Source organism: Poecilia reticulata, chromosome 1, assembly GCF_904066995.2.
Source record: "Poecilia reticulata chromosome 1, P_reticulata-male-v2, whole genome shotgun sequence".
In the NCBI taxonomy this organism is placed as follows: domain Eukaryota; kingdom Metazoa; phylum Chordata; class Actinopteri; order Cyprinodontiformes; family Poeciliidae; genus Poecilia; species Poecilia reticulata.
Window position 1 is genome coordinate 2669213 of NC_088830.1, and position 23607 is coordinate 2692819.

The 23607-nt window shown below is 39.1% G+C and overlaps 1 protein-coding gene across 1 annotated transcript in view; it reads right to left on the reverse strand.

Annotated features, from left to right (window-relative positions):
- grin2ab (glutamate receptor, ionotropic, N-methyl D-aspartate 2A, b) overlaps positions 1 to 23607 on the reverse strand; it is a 169280-nt gene that overhangs the window by 111518 nt on the left and 34155 nt on the right. The window contains exons 3-4 of the mRNA XM_081608990.1: positions 12501 to 12725; positions 9542 to 9700 (exon numbers count right to left, since the gene is read on the reverse strand). Coding sequence (XP_081465116.1) covers positions 9542 to 9700; positions 12501 to 12725 — 384 coding nt within the window. The remainder of the gene's footprint in view (positions 1 to 9541; positions 9701 to 12500; positions 12726 to 23607) is intronic.

Below are 23607 nucleotides of genomic sequence, written 5' to 3' on the forward strand. Positions count from 1 at the left end.
AACATAGTGTGAAGTGCTTTACTCTACGTTCAGTCATTCACTCACGCGCTGATGGTGGTAACAGCTGTCTTCTAGAAGTGAGGCTGCCATGCACCGGCACCACTGGACCTCTGTCTGCCACCAGTGGGCAAAGAGGATAAAGTACCTTGCCCAAAGATACAACAACTAAGACAAACCAGAAACCCACTGGTTACAAGACTAACGCCTCCAGCACCATCAGGGCTGGTGCTGGACGGACCGCCGTTCCTCTAATTGTGAGACCACTAGCACCATCTGGCTGGACCTCTGTTGAATTAGATCAGTTACTTTAAAGGGAGTGAATATTTACGTAGTTACTTTTTTATTACACTTTTTGTTTGTTTTTATCTTGTTTGATTTGTAAAATAAATAGAATAAAACATTCAGGGGGTGAATACTTTTAACATGCCCTTTACCTGTTTTTTTTCTTATAGAAAATTTAGTAAGACTTTATTTGAAGCGGTGTGCATAGTACTGACATGACACCATCATAAACATGACATAACACTTGTCATGAACATGAAGGAATCTTCATAAATGTTTATGACTATTGTCATGAAGTGCTATTTGGTAAATAATGGCAATATTAATGCAAAGTTGACACTTTTACTCAATGAAAATTAGCATTAGAAGTTTTATTATTTACCAAATAATGCAAAGTTGGCACTTTTAATGGACTTTTAGTGCAACTTTGCTTTAAAAGTGTGATTATGGGGTGTTGTGGTGGCGCAGGGGTTAAGCATAGTCCAGATATGGAGGCCTTAATCCTCAACTCGGCTGTCATAGGTTCAATTCCCATTATGGTGACCTTTGCCGTAAGTCTTCCCCCTTCTGTCACTACATTCTTTCCTGTCAATTCATTATCAAATAAAGGTCACTAGAGACAATAAAACCTTTTTTGAAAAAGTTTCATTATTTACAGAATGACAACAGTCATAAACATTTATGGACAATCCTTCATGTTCATGACAGGTGTTATGTCATGTTTATGTCAGCCTTATGCACACCCCTTCAAATATAGTGTTACCAAAAATGTATGTTCTTGCTTTTGTTCTAAAAGTTGAACATATTAAAGGCTTTGTTCATATTTTTACCAGGTGCCCCATTAACTTTGAAGGGTTTTGTAAGTGATGGTTTCTAACCAGTAAGGCACCCCTTAGTTTAACACTAAGACCAGATGTTCCCTCCAGTGCAGATGGAAAGCTTTTCAGTGTGAACATATGTAGCCATATGTAGCCTGTAATACACACAGTAGGAGCTGGGTGTAAGAAAGTATATTTTCTAGACATTTAATCAAAGCACGGCTCAGGTTGTTGGACAACAGTGTTTGAATGATAAGAAATAAATACTGAACAGCAACTGTTAACAGCTGCTGCTATGCAGAGAAACCAGGCTGTGTTTGTCCTTCCAGATGTTAGCTGTGAATATGAAGGTTCAGTAATTTCTTAGTAAAAGACGGAATTTTTATTGTGTTGTTGAGGATCTTTGCAAATTTAGCACATTTCTCTGTGGAAATAGATCTTTTCAAATGAAAATAGTAAGACTTATTTTTTGTTAGGCCATAGCAGCTGTAGCTCCTGCATAGAAAAACAGAATTATCTCAGACATGCCACCAGTTCCGTTTGCTCTGCTCCTGAGCTGAGCTAGAAGGAGTTAGATCTCAAGACCTGTGATGAAAATGCAGCTAGATAATGACAGCAAGTATCAGAACTGAGGGCTGGAGTCTGTTCTTCTTTATTGTCACTACACTAACTGTATCATCCCAGCTACAAACTGTATTTTTCTCATAAACCAAGTTAAGAGAAACGTCATTCGATCTCACTTCATAAGATTTGATGGCTAGGGAGATTTTCTAAAACTGTGACTTGCGGATCTTTTTGTATCCTAACTACCTGAGAATAACAGCCACAGATAAAATGAGCCAGGAGGTTAAGACAATTAAAAGACGATACACGGAAAGAGGCAGAGAGACAAAGGGAGAGTAAGAGAGAGACAGACAGAAAGACAGAGAGAGAGATAGAGACAGAGAAGAGGAAGACATAAAAAGTAGCAGAGGAGAATAAATTAGAGGTGAAAGCATTAAAGGAGTTTGGGAGTGAATGACGCAGCAGTGTGTCTTCTGCTAGTGACAGCAGGTGAGGGGAGCAGGTGTAAAATATTAAAGTAGTTCAGCAGAAAACCTAGGCAAATAGCCCTACCAATATGGGACATCCCGAGCTGGGACACACAGCCTCTCCAAACCACACACACACCTACATACACACACATCCACACACGCAGACACTGAGAGTAGCATCCTGCCATAGAGGTAGAGCAAAGCAGAAAGAACATTCATGTTTAATTAACAACCCTCCATTTCAGCATGTTAGTGTTCTTATCCTACATACTGTGACCTCCTACCCCTCCCCCTGTCCACCCCGCACTCCACCCCAACACACACACTAAGAACTGGGAAGTAAAGAGAAGAGAATAAGAGTGCTGGCGGAGGAAGAGCGAGCACATATGGGGATGGGGCAAAGCCAACAACATGTCTTAGTTCCCAGAGTGGTCTCTTGGCAATGTAAGAACAGAATTCCCATCTAATCTAGCTCATCTCTCGGGTTTCCACGTGCTTATTTTTCTTGCCCATACCACATTCCCTAAAGCGAATGTACAAGCACATCATCCAGTCCTCTGTATACAATTCTTCACTGTTATGCACTAAAATACATAACAATGTGCTCTTTTACAGTGAAAACAAAGTTTCACTGGAAGAGAGTGAAAGGTAGACACTGCAAGAAGTCAGACCAAAGAGTGAAAGCTCCCTACTGATGACCGTGTGGAAATGAAGACAGCAGTCCTGGTAAGTCTCTAGAGATGTGTTGAGACCACAATTTGTTTCATGAAAAATAATTCCTTGTATATCTGCAAAGCACTGCCGTCCTTCAGATAGGTATCTGTTAGCTGTGTATGATTTAATTGTTAATAGGTTCAGGGCCAGAGTTTTATGAAACAGAAGACATATTTCCTGTGCATTTTATCAACATCCGGTTGACTAGAAGCGCAACGATATGATGAAGAAACATAGAGAGGAAGCTAGCTAGCTGCAGCTAGTAACGTCTTCTAACTCATAAACATTTAAATGAGATAAATCAGTGGAAGTGAGAGTTGAAAGTACTTATTGCTCTGTGTCCCAAATCAGATATTTCTTTAAGAAAAGTAATATCTTTCTATTTTATATATATATATATATATATATATATATATAGATAGATAGATAGATAGATAGATAGATAGATAGATAGATAGATAGATAGATAGATAGATAGATAGATAGATAGATAGATAGATAGATAGATAGATATATACACCTTCCAAAAAGAGAAAAAAAGAAAAAAGCAATAAATGTGGAACACGAATGTTTGAGGCATTTAAAAAAATATATCATGAATATATCAATTTTTTGGCTGTATAACCCGTCCCTAGCATGAACATAATAAAGTATAACCAAAGTTATTTTTAAGTTAGGTAAGGTAGTTTATCCCTGTGTAAAACTGCAATAATAAGACAAATAAAAATTATTGATATGTATTTCTAACTAAATTTGTTCAAATTCTGCATAAAAACACTAAGACTAAACTAAATATTTTTTAATAGGATTTTACTTCTTTTATTAGAAATCTTTTTTTAAAATAGGCTTTCTTGAGTAAGTTTCTGTCTCCACAGTATTTATCAGTTTTCAGGGGGAACCAGCAGTGTCTGTTTCTGTTTATGTGATTCACAGTGATGGGTCTAAGGCTTGCTGAATAGCTGATAAAAATGACAACTGGAGAAAGCCTTTACTTGAAATATGTCATAATCATGACAGTTAAGTTTGCATTTTGGCAGCTTAACGCTACTTTAACACCAAGTATTTCACACTTGTTCTGCCCGCCTCCGTGTGCTGTATGTCCATTATTTTAGAGCACTGAGCCGCTTGCTTGAATCTTAAACTGAATCGTAAATCTTCTTCCTGGGCAGCATCACTTTTCATTGCAGATATTGTGCTCCTTGTGAGGAAAGCTGTCTAGAAAATTACTAAACACAGCTTAAATGCTAAATGTACCTTGGGAAGAGTATGGATTGATGCTGCTTAAGTATAAAATTGATTTGAAAGAATCTTAAATGAATGTGGCTATTTAGCTGGTCAGGCTCCTAACAATGCCTTGTTTTTTTCTTAGTCCACAATAATAAAAGCGAATTATTCAAGTTCTGTCTCCTGGTACCACTGATCTATCAGAGCAGAAAGCATGTATAAAAGCAGCATTTATGCAGCCGAGACATAATATATTGAGGCATTTTGTCTTCAGAGCAGATTATGTTTGTTGGTGTCAGGCTGTTATGTTGTGTAAGTTTTCACAACACTAATGCTTAAATGTGTTTGATGCTGTGAAATTAGTAGGGAGCTAATAAAGCTGCTGAAAAGCACTGAGACATTGTTCATTGTGGTGCTGTCGCCATCACAGTTTGAGTGTCAAACAAGACACATGTGGCAACCTCACTGAAAATCCTCATGGCTTCCGTAACTGAGCTTGTGTTTGGCACCAAGACTGTGACACGTTAATACATCTGATGAGTCTATTCAATGTTTTAATCAGACAATCTGCAGAAGAATAAAGCAGAAGAATAATGAATCATTATTCAAGAAATGAATAATGATTCATTTCTTCAGCAATTTTTCAAGCAAACTTCCCCAACTGTTTCTGATTAAAGGTGTATTAAACTTAATTAAAAATTCACAATCAGAAATTAGGCATTTTCTTTCCATTTAAAAAGCTTTGTTACAGCTAAACCTGACTGGGAGAGGAGATTCCAGGATTTCTTTATCCAGAAGATGCTGGGATTCCATTTACTACTGTATGAGAACAGAAAAACATAAACTACTGCTGTATTCAAAAAGGTAATAATGTCTTTCTTAACCCTCTGATGCAAAAGTGGGTCCTTTTTGACCCAGTGAGGTCATCTTTTTGCAATATCTTTGTAATGAAAAGTTTTCATCACTTCATATTAAAGGTATTCCTCAAGAAACATGTTACTGATATCATGCAATTCAAATGTTTAATTTATCTTTTATACATTTTAAGAAATAGCATGTTATATATCACTACCCCATTCTTCTGTGGGTGGGTCCAAAATGACCCGCATTCATTTCCTATGGAAATTAATGGGAATCTTTGTTTCTTACCAACTGTGACTGTCAGGAAAACATTTTTTTGTGAACCAAACACACTAAGACCTAACTGTCACCCCTGAATAATATTATTTTACACAGCAAGAACTCTTACATATAAGTATCATCTTTATTTTTTTATCTCACAAATGTGTTTGTGTGTGTACAGTGACAGCGTTATTGTCACGAATCAACATATTACCCTTCTTCAAAGTTAGCCAACACTAGTTATCTAACCAACTAGCTAACATTACCACTTATACTTTATTGTGCATGTGTATTATTTGTGTGTGCGTGTCTGACACCCTGGATGAGAAAACCAAGAGAGCTAATGTGTTGAATGACATGCAAAACCTGTTGATCAATGTGTTCAAGGTTCTTTCTTTTATCATCTCAATAAATAAAATAAAAATTAATAGCTATAGAAATAAATGCATAAATAAATGAGCCAGAAAAGTATAGCGTGCCTTCTTTGGGTCGGGCAGGATGTCTTGCCCCAAGTGTCGGAGTTCAAGTATTTCAGGATCTTGTTCACCAATGAGGGAAAAAAGGAGCAGGAGATCGACATGCAGATTGATGCAGCGTCTGCAGTGAAGCGGGCGCTGTACCAGTCTGTTGTGGTGAAGAGAGAGCTGAGCCAAAAAGTGAGGCTCTTGATTTAGCGGTTGATCCAAGTTCCTACCCTCGTCTATGGTCATGAGCTTTGAGTCATGGCCGAAAGAGCGAGGTCACGGATACAAGCGGCCAAAATTAGTTTTCCCTGTAGGGTGTCTGGGCTCTCCCCTAGAGATAGGGTAAGAAGGTCAGATATCCAGGAGAGACTCAGAGTAGAGCTGCTGCTCCTGTCGAGAGGAGCAGGTTGAGGTGATTGGCATCTGGTCAGGATTCCTCCTGGACGCCTCTCTGGTGAGGTATTCCGGGCACGTCCCACCGGGAGGAGGCCCCGGGGAAGACCCAGGACACACTGACGATGTTTCTCAGCTGGTCTGGGAATGCCATGGCTTCCCCCAGAGGAGCTGGAACAACTGGCTGGGGAGAGCGAACTCTGAGCCTCTTTACTTAGGCTGTTGACCCCATGACTCGACGGACGAACGGACGGACGAACGGACGGACGAACGGACGGACGAACGGACGGATGGATGGATGGATAGATAAATAAATCACACACATACACACACTCACATGTGTGATACACATAACATAATAGAATAGAGACAGTAATGTTAGCTAGCCTGGTTAGCTAGCTTGTTTCAAGAAACGTGCTCTTTTGCAGCCCCCCCATGCCCACACACACACCCACACACATCATTGTTGTTGTAAAATTGCTACTTTTGTCATTTTGTTTAAAAAATGTTCTACAAATTGTCAGAAATGTTCTACAAATTGTTCTAAAAACATTTTAAAAAGTGAAAAATGAAAATATTTCAAACATGAAATAACTCTTGTGTGAAATAAAACACAGTAAAAAGTATTATACAAAACATTATTTTGAATCAAAATGACAAAAGAAGCATAAAAACACATTGATTGTAACCCGGGTCAAAAAGGACCCACTCACGGAAGACTGCTCACACATCGGAGGGTTAAAAAAATCAAATAAAATGAAACTTACTGTATTTTCCACTTAAATCCAGTTAAAGACCAGATGGTCATTGTCCCCTCACACATTTTTCTCTTTAAGTGAATCTCCTATGCAACCAAGAGAAAAGCTTATAATGTCTATTCGATTATTTACTGCCTCACTGTGATTTGTTACCTCTCTAGTAGTTGGCTGATTTTGTCCTTACTTTAAACCAGACAGAAAAAATTATTTCATTTCCAGGACAGACCCACAGGAACAGTTTTACAGGCTGGTTAGTTACCGGCCACAAACAATGGCGCTTCTCAACTGCAAGCTGCCAAAAAAAGACCATACGGTTGTACTTTTGGCCACTGAGCAGTTCAATTAGAGCAGTAGGAGCTTAAGTACCTTGTTTAATGGCATCTTAACATTACAGATTAAAGACTAGACTGACATATTTTATTTAGTTTTTCTGTCATTGTTCTCAGTAGGAAGTTTAAGTCACTGACCTTCAAGTTTCCACTGCAGTCCCCAAACCTTCAAACTCACTCCCACCTCTCTCCCCCGCTTTCTGTTTTACTTCTTATCTTTTCTCACACAGATACACATACACACCAGTGCCTGATCCCCAGTCAGTTTCAACTTCAAAAGACTGCTGTATTGCAGCAGTTATTGGTTCCTGTGTTTTGTCTTTTGTGCCCTGAGAGATTTAAAAGTTAAACAACCAGTTGTGTTTTTATCAAAGCTTCTTCAGTTTGTCTGTCAGTCAGCAAGCTCTACAGTCAGTACCAGGGGGGAAATTCAGATAAGAGAGAAATATGAGATATGTCCACCCCTAACTTTGTGCTGAGTATCGACTAAAACAAAACAAAGCCCAAATAATAAAGTACATCTTTATTTGCTTTTATGAAAACAAAAAATCTATCTGGTGGCCTGCTAAGCAATGACATGATACAGCTATTTCCACCTCCTGCTTTAGTCTTGCATTGCTCAGCTTCAGTCCAGACATAAAAGGTTTTTTTAACAACAATGCATGATTGTCTGCTAAAATAAAAGTTATACACTTGAGAATGCTGTGTGTTCTACAAAAAACATATTCCCCTGACTGTACAAAGACACTCCAGTGTGTGGATTTGTTATCTACAGCATCAATTTATTAACATCACATCCATCTGGCACATCCAGATGGATGTGCCAGATCACATCCATTTGATTGTGTCTAGGCTTGTACCTGTATAAGGCCTGTATCATCATAGTCATATGTTTTTCTATGTGCATCCTGCTCCAGTTCTGAACAGCAATGTTACTCTGATTGATACATGGGAATCAGCACATAAAGAATACTTTACATAAATGGCTTCAATGGATAATACATTATATTAGCCAGTGATCATGCATTTTTCTGAACATAACAGTTCTCTTTTTCTCCATGATGGTAAAACATAGATAAAACCTTATCTCAAGGAAAATGTGGTTTGACCCTGAAAAGTCCCAACACAGGCCATATGTAGTATTTGTAAAGAACATTTTAATGCTGAGATACCATCTGCAGTCAAACGTCTTGTCTCAAGATTTTTATCAAAATGATAAAACACGGAAACAGTGTTGCTGCTGCTAATTGTCTGTAAAAGATAACTTGTTCTTTCCTGATGACCTTTAATTCAATTCCTTTCAAATTCAATTTAAAAAAAAACTTTATTTATTGACAAGGGACTATTAAAAGAGGTACAGGGGGATACATAAAAAATAAAAATAAAAAACAAGCAAATAGTGATCACAAATGACACCTGTAGTTACTTAATGGTCTGACTGTTGACTCCCTGCTCTACCACTCTGTTTTGACATGAAATGTGTTTTATAGCTGAAGGTGATTTGCTCCCTTAAGCCAGGCCAAACTTTTTGAGACTAGGAGATAATTTTTCTCACCAGCTGCCTGAGATCTACCACATCACACAAATGTATAAAAAAATTCTCATAGTCAGAAGCTGGTTGCAAACCAGCGGGTGTCAATCAGTTATGGTATATCTAAAATTTGGTTTGATGATCTAAATGTGAGAGAATACAGACTGAATCCAAAGAGCACTGTTAAGTTAAAAGTATATCTTCTGAAGTTGGCATATTTTTCCTTCAACAAGTTCCAGAGGAATCACCTCAAACCAAATGTTACTGGATTTTATTTCAATGTCATTTGTGAACTTTAGCTCCTCACTTTCAATAGTGGAACTATACAGCTTGAAAACGCTTGTAATTTTGGAGAAAGTCTCATTAACATCAATATTTCCACTAAATAAGAGACAAAAAATAATTAGCAACATGTTTGATAGAAAAAAACCCAGGAGGTTATAAGTGCCCGTATCCTTTGTCTATGGTCCCATGAACAGGTCTTTACTTTACAGCCCACTAACTTCCTAAAGCCAAGGAAAAACTATAAGCACTGTGTTCATTTCCTGTTTTGGTGATCATGTCACAAAACTATTTTTGGTTTGAAAAAAACCATCACAATGCAAAACAAAAACCGTCTTTCATTTAATTTCATTTTCATTCAATTATTGATGTATTGTTTGATGTGTTGGTGCTGTGTGGGAGACGGGAACTAGAATTTTACTGAGGGTAAATCCCAAAGGGATTGATACAGTTTTTTATCTATCTGTCTGTCTGTCTATTTATCTATCTATGTGTCAGACACAAATGACACATCTCTGATGTGTGTTATTCCAAATGACAAACAATTTGAACACAAAAACAGATAAAGTATTTTTTTGCAGGTGACTCACCTTATCAGCCATTATCATAGAGGAGCCTCCATGAACACCCAAAACTGGAAGCTGTGTCTGAACAGACAGGAAGTCTAGGATCTGGGCGATGGCCTCCTGATCGGTGCCATCAGCAAACACAAGGCCATGGAGACCTTCGCGAGACACAAGCCCACAAACCTGTGACAGAGAGAATAAACCCAAGTTTCAACCAAAGGAGTTTACACACATGCCAGGACTGCATAATATAGCATCCATCCATCCATCCATCCATCCATCCATCCATCCATCCATCCATCCATCCATCCATCCATCCATCCATCCATCCATCCATCCATCCATCCATCCATCCATCCATCCATCCATCCATCCATCCATCCATCCATCCATCCATCCATCCATCCATCCATCCATCCATCCATCCTTTTCTCCTTATCCTGGGTCGGGTTGCAGGGGTAACAGTCTAAGAACCGAGGCCCAGACTTCCCACTTCCCAGCCACTTGTTCCAGGCGTTCCCAGGCCAGCCGAGAAACACCGTCCCTCCAGCAGGTCCTAGGTCTTATCCGGGGCCTCCTCCGGGTGGGACATGCCCGGAACACCTCACGAGGGAGGCGTCCAGGAGGCATCCTAACCAGATGCCCAAGCCACCTCAACTGGCTCCTCTCGATTTGAAGGAGAAGTGGCTCTACTCTGAGTCTTTCATGAATTTCCGAGCTTCTTACCCTATTTCTAAGGGAGAGCCCAGACACCCTACGGAAAAAACTCATTTTAGCCGCTTGTATCTGCAATCTTGTACTTTTGGTCATGACCATAGATGACGGTAGGAATGTAGGTTGACCAATAAATCAAAGGTTTTGCTTTTTGACTCGGCTCTCTCTTCACCATGACGGACCAGTACAGCGCCCGCTTCACTGCAGACGCTAAACCAATCCATCTGTCAATCTCTTGCTCCCTCTTTCCCTCATTTGTGAACAAGTTCCCAAGATACTTAAACTCCTCCACTTGGGGCAGGACATCCCCCTGACTCGGCGAAGGCACTCTACCCTTTTCTGGCTCAATATCATGGCCTCAGATTTGGAGGCACTGGTCCTCATCCCGGCTGCTTCACACTCAGCTGCAAACCGTTCCAGCCAGAGGTGTAGATCACAACCTGAGGAAGTCAATAGGACCACATCATCCGCAAAAAGCAGAGATGCGATCCTAAGGCCACCAAAATGGATTGCCTCCGACAGCACTTAGAAATTCTGTCCATAAAATTAATGAACAGATTTGGTTGACAAAGAGCAGCCTTGGCATAGTCCAACTCTCACTGGAAACGAACCTGACTTACTGCCAGCAATGTGAGCCAGACTCTGACGCCAGTCATACAGAGACCTAACAGCCCGTATCAAAGGGCCTGGTACCTCATACACCCAGAGGACCCCCCCACAGGGTTCTCCGAGGACACAGTCAAAAGTCTATTCCAAGTCCACAAAACACATGTAGACCGGTTGGGCGAACTCCCATGCACCCTCCAGGATACTGCTGAGGGTGTAGAGCTGGTCCAGTGTTCCACGACCAGGATGAAAACCACACTGCTCTTCCTGAATCCAAGGTTCAATTATCCGACTGACACTTTATACTGAATAGACCTTGCCAGGGAGGGTTAAGAGTGTGATCCCTCTGTAATTGAAGCAAACACTCTGGCTCCCCTTTTTGAACAGGGGGACTACCACCCCAGTCTGCCAATCCAGGGGAACTGCTCCCGATGTCTATGCAGTATTGATGAGTCACGTCAATCAACACAACCCTACAACATCCAGAGCCTTAAGGAACTCCAGGCGAATCTCGTCCACCCCCACAGAAGATCTCTTTAACCACTCGGCGACCTCATCTCCAGAGATTGGAGAACCCGACTCAGAGTCCCCAGGCTCATCTTCTTCAATGGAAAGCATATTGGTGGGATTGAGGAGGTCTTCAAAGTTTTCTGCCCACAATGTCCCGAGTCGAGGTCAGCAGCACACCATCTCCACTATAAACACTGTTGGTGCTGAACTGCTTCCCCCTCTTGAGACACCAGATGGTGGACCAGAATCACCCCGAAGCCGTGCAGAAGTATTTTTCCATAGCCATTCCAAACTCCTCCCACACCCGATTTTTTGCCACAGCAACCAGCGGAGCCGCATCCCATTTGGACTGAGGAACGGCTTCAATGATCTGAACTCATCAGCTGTTTCAGGGTCCCACGGGCCAAATAGGCCCAGTAGGACTCCTTCTTCAGCCTGACAGCATCGCTCACTGAAGGTGTCCACCAATGGGTTCAAGGGTTGCCACCGTGACAGACACTTACTACATTACGGCCAAAGCTCCAAAAAACTGCCTCGACATTGGAGGCACAGAACATGGTCTACTCTGACTCAATGTCCTCCACCTCTCCCTGTGTTCAAAGTTCTGCCAGAAATGGAAGTTAAAGCTCTGTCTCACAGGAGACTCTGCCAGACATTCCCAGCAGACCCTCACAACATGTTTGAGGATGCCAAGTCTGACCGGCATCCTCCACAACCACTGGAGCCAACTCACCACCAGGTAGTGATCAGTGAACTGTGGCTGGGGAGAGGTGACATTCTATGTCCCAAGAGCCAGCTTCTGCAACCGAGGATCGGATCGCCAGGGTCCCCTCCCCCAGCCACCACCCATCCCACACAGCACCCGACCCCTTTCGCCCCTCCCACAGGTGGTGAGCCCATGGGAAGGAGGACCCATGTCTCCTCTTTGGGCTGAGCCTGGCCAGGCTCCATGGGTAAAAGCCCAGGAACCAGGCACTCGCCAATGTGCACCAGCTCCAGGCCTGATTTGTGATAACCACAGAACAGAAGGGGACCCCAATGAACTTTTGTTAGTTTTAAGTTTAAAAGATAATTTTGTTGCCCAAGGTTGTCAGAAGGTTTGTTGTCAAATGTGTGATTCCTTAAAATACTTAAGGATGTAAACCGTTCTCACCTCTATGATTACAGACTTTGGGTCTGTCTGGTTGATCTTCAGGATGAACACAGAGGTTTCAAGTGGATCATCAGGGCGTTGAGGAGGCTTGAGGTTCTGGTCAGCTACTGGGCGTGTCTGGCCTAGAATCACACCCACCTTGAGTTTTGGAGGCTTTTGAGATGCCACGGGCATTGTGACTGAGAAGAGTAGGACCAAGGTCCAGCCCACTACACCCATCATACCCTACAGAACACAGAAAGGCAAATGGGAAGAATGAAATCAATACTTTTGTCCTGAAAAAACTGTGGCCTTAAATGTTAATCCTGAATTGATATGATTTGTTTTCAACACATTAAATAAACTCTGGAAAACATGGAAGAAAATATAGAAAACAGACTGAGAAATTAACAGCATTTCCTTAAGAAAAATCTATCTGAACATTTTAATAATTTTTGGGCTAACAGTGATCAGCTACAGACCATCTGAAGGAAAATTTCATTATAGTAAGTGTCAGTCAAACAATGATGTAGAGCCAATATAAAAAAAACAATTTTATCATTCTTTAATCAATTTTAAGTGCCATTACAACAAAAAACAATTGAAAGGACTATTGCCTCAGTTTTTAACACTCCAGAGTGTTACCTTTTAGAAAATAAGGTAATTGGTCTGAGGAGGCTTGCTTAGTGTCAGAGCTGGAGAAAACTGGATGGGAGGTTATGTCCCACTAGTTCAGAAGAATTTTGTTTTGTCTAGAAGAGTGGTTCTTAACCTGGGTTCGATCGAACCCCAGGGGTTCGGTGAGTCGGTCTCAGGGGTTCGGTGGAGCATCTGCCACGGAGGTAAAGACACACTTGTGTAAAGTCGTGATGACGCACCCCTCTTTGCCATCACTTGCTCCAGAGGATCACATTACATTGCTTAGCCAATCAGAGCTGTGGAGGAGCCCTGATTGAAGGAGCTTGTGTCTTTCAGCAAAACTCACCGTTTTTACCAAATTCTTTTACTAAATCTGCTCCTTAGTCGCATCTTTTCGGGGTTGCTACTGCCTCTAGTGGTGTGGGGGTGGTAACACAGCTAATATAATTACATTACTAAATCAGAATATTGTGTTGGGAGGGGGAGAGGGGGGGACTAAGAAGGGTTCGGTGAATGCGCATATGAAACTGTGGGGTTTGGTACCCAAAAAAGGTTAAGAACCACTGGTCTAGAAAGACAGTCTCACAACACACATTAAGTTTTTTTTGTATTGCTACGAAAGCATATTTGTTATTAGAAGAGAAAAAGAAAAACACAATGTTGCTTTTTCAGCGCTATTTTCAGGCCAATAAAGCAGTTAAGACTTCACAAGCTCCTTCATAAAAAAGAAATTGCCTTCATTAGTGACAAAATTCCATACATAATTTGTGTAATGCATAGCTGGTTTTTACAGTTGCTATTTTCATAATTGTACTTAAGAAGACTGCATCTATTTTGATGTTTTTTGTAAGAAAAAAGTGGCAAAGGCAAAGTGGCAAAGATTGTTTGTGAATGTTTGAACTAAAATAATGTGTGGAAGACATAAGTATTTGGAAAAACTATTGCAAGCTTTGCTAACAGGAAGCAAGGTTCCTTTATATTTATTTAAAGGGTACAACTGCAAAAGCTACATGAATTAAAAGAGCACAACTACCATTGTTTATATTAATCTACTAAGACTAATATTTCATGTGAAGCAAGTAACCTCAACTTTGTTTTTCTCCTAGAGTTCTGCAGATATGTCCATTTGAGACTTTGAGGTGTTCCGAAAGATATTTCCAGATTTTAATTTAGATATTTTTATTTACAAACTATTTGCTCTGCCTGGTTTCATGTGTAAATGAATAGTTCCACGTCCCTGCAGATCAATAGTTGATCTGCAGGGACGTGTTGGTGATAGTTTATTATCCCCAGCCTTAAAGAAGGAGCCGTGCGTTAACAGTACCGGTGCAGCTGGAGCTGATGCCGGGTCAAACAGTCATCCCTCAACGTGTCTTTATTAATAGAAAGCATTTTAATGTAGTAAATGTGCAACTTAGATGTGCAATAGTTCCTAATAAATGCAGTGGCACGCTGGCCTTGTCCAATACATGCTTCCTCTTTGTGAAATAACTGTTTGTCTTCAAATTCCAGCTGAAAGCTCTGCTGTTCAAAAAGTATTACCACTTGATTAATCAACACTATTTTTTGTTTCTGTTTTGTTGTTATTTTTTGCTTTGAAGTTTACTATGTTTTTTGTTGTTGTTGAGATGACCTTGTGTGCCATGAAAGGCACCTTTCAAATAAAATATGTTAATTTTATTATTAGAATTACTTGTATTACTACAAGCACGGACAGTTGCCATGGTTATTTGGACACGTGGTGGGCGTCTTCTGAGTATTTATACCAATTCACAAATGTATTTATGGGTGGGGACAGGGCGATGCATGTGGCATCAGCAGCTGTGCTCCATTTCACTCAATTTGGGATGTATAAATGAAAGTTGTGCAGCCAAATGTATGCGCACTGCTTCACACATCTGAATTTTTTTTGTGCGTTCGTTGCACTTTTCCAAATTTGTCCCTACAAAGTTGCACAGTATTTTACACGAGACCCCTGGTGAGCAACTACAAGAAATGTGTTACTGCTCCACTCATAGTATGCTAAGCTTAAAAGAAAAGTAGAAAGATATTTATCATGTAGTAGGCACTGCTTATGCAGAACTTTATAGGAATTATGACTTTTAATAAAATCTACAGTGTCTCGTCTTGAAAGGCTGTGAAACCTCCCAGGTTTCTTAGATTGTCTTGAAGTTATCTTGATATACAAATTCAATTATGAGGTCAAGTGTCATGTACAAAAGCAAAGATTAACAATAAGATAAGTAAGTATTAGATGAAGCAGGAAATATATTGTCCTTTTTCTGCCTTTTACTTTTTAGATATTTCCTAAGTTAACATCAAAAAGACTGACCATTTTAAGATGAGGGTTAAACTTAACTTTCCCTGCTAAACCTCTTATAGGGCTTCAGATGCCCTGAATCGCTCTTCCAGTGTCTGCGTTTATTTGAACATAATCTATGCCCGCAGGCAACGTGCACAGTAAAGTGCCAGCGATTAATGGATAAAATAACCCTGAAATAAATGTAATCTGATTTTACCTCATTCGTGGGGTGTAGAGGGGAAAGTTTCCACATTGCTGAAGGCACACAAGTGTCTGCATCAATCAATAACATTTACTGTAATGAAAAAAAAGTGTGTCTTCCAATGGCATCTACTAAACGGAGTACCAGTCTAGCTCAGAGGAGACTGAGCAGTAGTTCCCTGTTTCAACACACTCTCTGTTACCTTTCTCTGTAATGAGAGCAGATCTGAAAAGCGGCAGATGAGTTGAGGAAATGCAGTGTGAAATGCCTGGGGCTGAATGGGAGCTAATGAAACCATGATGTGAATGCTACATTGCATCTCAGCCAATTTTTACACCACCACAGTCCAGCAGAGCTGAAAAAGCACCCCAGGAGGAAACATTCCATATTCAAAATTAAGTTACTTCTTCCAGATTTCTTCATCTTCCAGCTCCCTTTTTCTTACCCATGCATCCATATAGTACCTGTACATCTTTCTCTGGGAAATCTCCTGATGTGTGTGCATGAGTGTTTTTTTTTAATAATGTGTTTCCAGTTGGATGAGTGTGTGTATGATCCATGTCATCTTACACCCCATCTAATCAGGTCAATAAGGAAAGTCAGTGTGTTTCAGTGTGCTCTATATGCCCTGGTGCCCACAGAATAGCCTTTAGCTCCAGCAGCACTTAGCATACGCTGCTGGATCACACAGAGCTGCACTCCTGACTGAAAGAGTTAGTGTCAGTTTTTACCAAACAGGACAAGGCTACATTAACTTTTTTTCAGGAGTCAGCCTCAGCACTAACACTGCCAGGAACCAAAGTGTGCTGTGCCATGGTTTGTAAAATGGTTAGGTATAAAGGAGGGCTGCAGCTAATGACAACCAAACATTAAGTTGTTGAGACACTTATATTGTCCCAGTTAAAAAATATTTTTAATTGGGAGTCCTATTTTATGGGCTGTACATTCATGTAGAAAACAGTAAACTTGACTGTTCCTGACAAGAACTGACACCATCCACACAGAGGGTAAACCATAAAACGTCAGAGCTAGAAAAAAAGTCTTCTCTGAGTTTTGCATTAAAGTATGTTAATGTCAAAGTGAAAATTACACTTTTAATTAATGATATCATGCAAATAACAATATATAACATAAAATAAATGATTGCATAAATATTCACCCTCTTTAAAGTGACTGACCTAATTCAATAATGATCCAGCCAACTGGTGCTTGTAGTCTCACAATGAGTGAAATGGAGATCAGCTGAGTGCAGTGATTGTGTCTGAAGTGACACACCTGGGTCTGGGTAGTTCATTCACTGAGTTATCAGTGTTTCTGGCTACAATAAAAACATGACAACCAACGAATACCCCAAACAAGTCAGAGAAAAGATTATTGAAACTTCCAAGTAAGGGGATGGATACATAAAAATTCTCTCAAGCACTGAACATCCCCTGGATTTCAATTAAATTCACCATCTGGAAATGGAATAAATACAGTACGTTTTTCTTTTTGGTTTTTTTGGCCTAGATTAGACCGTCCTCACAAACTGAGTGAGAACAGCCATACAAAAAGGACACTAGTGAGAGAGCACTAGATCACCGTGACTACGCTGAAGAACTTACAAGTTCCAGCAGCTGAGGTGAAAGATACTCGGCATACAACAACTTTTGTCTGAGTTCTTCACTAGTCAAACCCTTTCTTGAAAGTGACAATGAGAAAGCTTCTGTTGAACAAAACGCAAGACAACATGGTCAAACGCCAGGAAGGTATTTGGTGTGATGAGATCAAAGTGGAGTTTTGTGGCCAGAATAAGCTGTTTGGCACACACCAAACACTGCACATTACCACAAACACACTATCCCCAATGTGAATTTTTATGGTGGCAGCATTTCACCTTTTTAGCAGCAGGCCCTAGAAGGCTTGTAAAAGTGGAAGATAAAATCAATGCAGTAAAATATAGAAAAGTCATGTATAACAATTTTTTATACCTAAAAGATGCCTAAATCTACATAGAAATGGTTTAAGGACAAAAAAGAAGTGTGTTCTGGAGTGGTCGAGTCAAAGCCCAGACGTCTGTCTAATCAAGAATTTGTGGCAGGACTTAAAAAGTGCTGTTTACGGCTAATGCCCATGAAACATGAGAGACCTTGAACAATTTTTAATGGAAAGATTAGTGTTAGGGTTAGTAGAGTAAAATTGCAATGTCCAGATTTGCAAGTCTGTTTGACACCTGTCCAAACAGTCACAGACTTCATGTCATTATTGTCATTATTTTGTAGAATTCTGTTTTCACTTTGAGATTAAAAGTTTTTTTTATTTATTTATTTAATTTTTTATATAAAAAAAGTCTAATTTTGTTTATCATGATTTATTTGTAAAAGCATTTAAAGGGTTAAATTTCTGATAGTATGAATACTTTTCATAGACACTATGATACCGAGACCTTAAGTTATAATTCTCAAACACCACACTTGTTTGAATTCACTTGAAACAAGCAAAGCATCATCTTTTTCTCCTCTGAAGTTAAATCTAAATGTACGAAAAACTGAAAATTGTGCCTCCGTCAAAGCAAAAGACAACAAGCCAAATACTCAAGTGGGAGTCAGCACTAAGAGGCCCTCAAGCTGCTTTAATGACAATGATTAAACATTGTGTATTGTTAACACAACCCAGGCTGAGTTTCTTGAATGTAAGCACATATTTTGCTTTTGCTATGTTACCCCTAACTCTTATTAAATTAAATCATGTGGGTGTAATTGCTTAAATCTATCAGCCCACAATTTTATTCCTTCATTCATGGCCAACCAAGCAGCCTCAGTGTCTAAAGATGCCAGCACAAATTATGATCTTACTATAGCGCTTTTCACTATATATGGCATCTTAAAGTCCAGATATTTTTTAACTCATTGCTCTATTGTTAATTTGTCTTGCTTTTCAATGGCAATGCACAGCTTCAAGTGAATGATCAGATACTTGTGTATCAGATGGTGTGGCATACACATTTTAATCAACTGCTTTGAAATGAATACATATGACACATACCTGCCCCTTCTATGCAAGTCATGCAACTGCAACTGAAATGTTGAAGCCATATTAATGTTAGTCAGTCTCATGCTATGCAAGGCATAGCACTGGTTTACTCTCCTCGGTAAGATACTTGGAATCACAAGATGGTTTGTGATTTATTATATAAGGATCTTCGACCACTTGGGGGCAGTCAGAAGGTATATAAAGAATCAGCAGGTTCAGAAACACTCAGACGAACCCATTCTGGCACCAAGACCCGTGACGGGTTCAAAGTCACATTAATCCACTGTTTTCCACATTCTGTCACTGGGTTAGAACCTCAGCAAGTCATAATCAATCTGCCTACACGTCTAAATGCTTTGAATTGCAGTCAGAGGTTTCTTCAGATTTACTGTAATACAGACTGCTACAAGAGATTTTTCCCTCCAACAGCCACCACTATCGGCAATAACTCTGAAGAGTTTGAATTAATATGAGTTACAACGACATTTAATTTCCCTTTGGGATCAATAAAGTATTTTTGAATTTTAACTTAATTTGAATTGCTGTGATGTGATTGGCTGATTCAATTCAATGTTTCATTTGCTGGCAGCCATTCTTTGCCTTTCTGTTTTGGTTCACAGATGGTCTGTTTCAGGACCATCTTTACTCTGTTATATTTTGTGATCTGCTCTATCATTATCTGCATAGGAGAGTTTTAAGTACTTTTTCAGCCTCAGTCATGGTGGGGCAGCTGAAATGTTACAGAAGTTTTCGAAAATGTATGCTTTTTTCATGAAAAAGGCATTATATAAAGTCAAACAATACATTAACAACAAAGACATAAATAACTCATCCAAAGTGTTGAATAATGAAGCAGTAAATCACATCATCTTTGTTATTATTTCTACCCCAGCACAGCCACTATTGCAAAAAAACTTTAATTGCATCTTTCTCCCACCCTTTCTGCTAATATTGCTTTGAATAGAGTTTTTAGTCATACAATGTTCATCAGTTTTTGTTTTATTTTCTTCACAGATTAGTTATTCAGCAAAAATCTAATTCCCACACTCCAAGAGGAAGAATCATATTTATATACTGTATGCACATAATTTACCGGTAATCTGCATGAAATTTGTGTCTGACTTACAGAAGTAGCAGCAATTATCAGAAACTGAAACTGTGTTGTAGGTACATTCTGAACAGAAGCAAGATCTGTAAAGATGCAGCTCAGACCTCAAATGGGAATGAGGTAAGACATCAAGCTTAATGTCACATGAAGAAAACTCTAAATAGTCAAACTAAACTGTTGTTTCTCAAATCGTTTACTGAGGTCTTGATTACACGCCGTGAATATTGCTTTAGCTGGTAACACTTTATTTGAAGGGGTGTGCATAAGACTGACATGACACTGTCATAAACATGAAGCAGTCTTTATGAATGTTTATGACTGTTGTCATGAAGTGTCATTCGGTAAATAATGACACTTTTAATGCAAAGTTGATTTAAAAGTTGCATTAAAAGTCCATTAAAAGTGCCAACTCTGCATGATTTTGTAAATAATGACAATTTAATGCAAAGTTGGCATTTTTAATGGACTTTCAATGCAACTTTTAAAGCAACTTTGCATTAAAAGTGTCATTATTTACCGAATGACACTTCATGACAACTGTCATAAACATTCATAAAGACTCCTTAATGTTCATGACAAGTGTTATGTCATGTTTATGACAGTGTTATGTCAGTCTTATGCACACCCCTTCAAACAAAGTGTTACCCATTAGCTCAGCCTCATCTCGTTTTAACATTCAGCATAAAACTAAATTAAAATACAGCACAAACACTGAGTTTAAAGCCCCATAAAGTATATTCTGAGAATATCGCAACTCAGTTTTCATGAATAACAACAAAAAAAGAACATAGTCTCTCTAGATCACCTGTGTTAATAGAATAATTTACTTGATAATGGTGTGTAAGAGTATTCATAGTTCATTCATACTACAATGTTGTAGCATTTTATCATTTTACACCTGCAGTAAGCATCCAGTTAGATATTTTAACATTGGTATTGTTACTTTTTTCCGCTATGAATGAAAAACAAACTTCACAACAGGACAAACATGGTAACTGATATCAAACACACACAACACACAAGACAAATGTAGCAAAATACACATTTTGATATGTTACACACACAAACCTCAGTGTACTTGTTGGGGATTTTTATGTGATATGCCAACACAAAGTAGTGCGTAATAGTGAAGTGGAAGGGAAAGAATAGATGGCTTTCAAAATGTTTTGTAAGACAAACACTTCAAGTGTGGTATACATTTTTATTCAGCCACCCTGGTTCAACTCTTTGTATTAACCCTTTCTCTACAGTCTCAGCTGAATGTCTCGACCAGCTATAGACACTGAAATGTTTGACCACTCTTTTCATAAAATAGTTTAACCTCAGTCAGATTGGATTGATATAGTTTGTTAACGGTTAAATTAAAGTTTTGTCACAGATTCTTGATTGCATTTTGATCTAGACTTTGACTAGAGAATTCTAACACATAAACACAATTTGGTTTTATGTTTTGGTAAAACATGTGCTCCATTTTCAGCTGCTGTGGGTCACCTTCACGCTGCACTGTGTCAAACGATCCAAACCCTTTGCAAAACCTGTCGACCCCCTTCGCCTGTGAGGGCGCTGCACCAAGAACTACTGATGGAAACAACATGAAGCCTCTTTAGAGGTTGTGAGCTCACGTTCCTTCTTCATGAAATGTAAACAAAAAATGGAGTGGTGTCAGATTTCAGCAGTTGTAGGGTTTCTCATTTGTCTTTCGTAAAAGACCATGAATCATTTCTCCAGCTGGCATTAGACTCTCACGTTTCTTTAAGCTGTATTTACCCACAATGCCACAATGTCCACTTCCAGCTTTTGGAGTGGTCTGCGGTTCTCTTGGCATTCACGTATACATTTGAACCGTAGCAGAGTTCACTTGCTACGGTTTTTAGGCGGGTCACAGTTTGCTGTTTTTGGTCCGAATCCGAATGCAATTACATATTCACACCTTCCCTAACAAAACCAGGCTTTCTATATAAACAAGTTTAATTAAAGCAGACTAAATGGGGAATGCACCCATAGTTACATTTATTTTGTTCATAGCTTTCCAAAGGAAGTGAACTAAATATGAATGAAGCCACACCTTTAAGGTCTTTATTTGTAAGTTAAAACAATAAAAATTGTGTTGCTTTTTCTCCCACTTTAGTGAGGTAGTTTATGTTTATCATATTAAGTATCTGTACAGTGGATTTTACTATACATGCTCACGCACACAGGGATAGCAATAAATGTGTGAGGGTTTATAAGTTAAGATGTGGAAAATATAGAAACCAGCAATGAGGATAGTGATAACATTATTGTGCTTGACGATAGCGATATGGTAAATGGACAGAAGTTAGAAAGTGCTTTTTCAGTTACACTGACCACTTAAAGTGCTTAATATTAGAGCCACATTCACCCATTCACACAAACACACATTTATACACCAATGAGCAAATCAGCAGGCAAGTTAGGGGCACATTGACATGACAGGAGGAAGCCCAAAACAAATCTACAACCTTCCGATTGCAAGACGACTTCATAATATAAATTATGTTCATTTGTCATGCGTTCAAATAATGAGCTTACAGAGAACAGTTCAGTGGGAAGAACAGTCAAGTGATTTGGCTGTTTGGAAAGATCCACAATGTTCTAAAGTTATGAAGAGACTTGGCCACCCACCTTTATTGTTTCTCAGCTTTATTTGGCTCCAATAGCGCTGTGAGAAGCTCACCATGCTCTGCACTTTCTCATCCAGTCTGTTATATGCTGTGTGTCTACTGGGAAAAATAATTGGAAATACTTGCAGATGGAGGCGCAACATCTTTGGCAGCATGTTTCAGAACATATACCTTGCTTTCTGGCTTTTAAAAAAAAAAAATTTGTAAAATAAAAAATAATTTTACATTGTCCATTTGTGTGTGTAGCTTGTTCAGGTACTTGCATTTTACTTTAAAAACACAAAACCAAACTGGTGATGTTCTACCACAGCAGCAAGACAGAAACACTGGTGTGTGACAGATATGACCAGTGGTCAGTAAACAAGTGGTTGTACGCAACGTTATCTGCTGTTATGAAACGTACAATCAAAAACATGAAGATAATGCAGAAAAAATAGCTGAGGAACAGATTTAGTAAGAGAACTTTCTAAATGTGTCTAACAGTTGGGAGATTTATCTTCTTTTTGGGTGCAAAAAATAAACAATTCTACACAAATGCTCCTGACTTGCTCCAAACTCCGTAGAGAAAATGCATAAAAGACAGATTGTGTTAAAGCTGTGAAAATACACGACTTAGGTTGGATATGTTCGTTTGCGTGTTTTATGGTTTTTGATGTACAGAGACCTTGGTGCAACATTAGTTATTTGTGTCTTACATGGAGACAAAATCTAGCAGATGAGTGAATCTGAAATACACAAACAGAATCCACATTTGTGAGGTTTAAAAAAATGATGAGAATGACTGCAGCTGCACTTTGTTTCAGCACAGTTGGATCAAAGTGCTGAGAGTTGGGGATAAATTAGATAAAAGAAAGCATTAAAATTAAAATCAAACATCAAAATAAAATGAAAACGCTAAACCCAAACTATTTTCAAGTTTCAGACCTTAAAAAACCTAAACTGTAAGTTTAGATAATGCAGCTCAACAAGCCAACCGAAAACATTCAGAGAGAGAAAGTTTTTTTGGTTTTGCCATCAGAATTTCATGACAGTGTGAATATCTACCAGAAAATGGCAATAGATCCATATTTTTATTAAGATTTGGGCTTTTAGATAATGTGGCCTTAAACTTTTGATCAACTGATGAACAATCCATTTCACTTTAATGGCTGTTTGCATTAAATTGTTAACTCTTTTTTTGTCTCCCTTCCATTTATTCATTTCGCCTTTAGAAGTGAAATCTT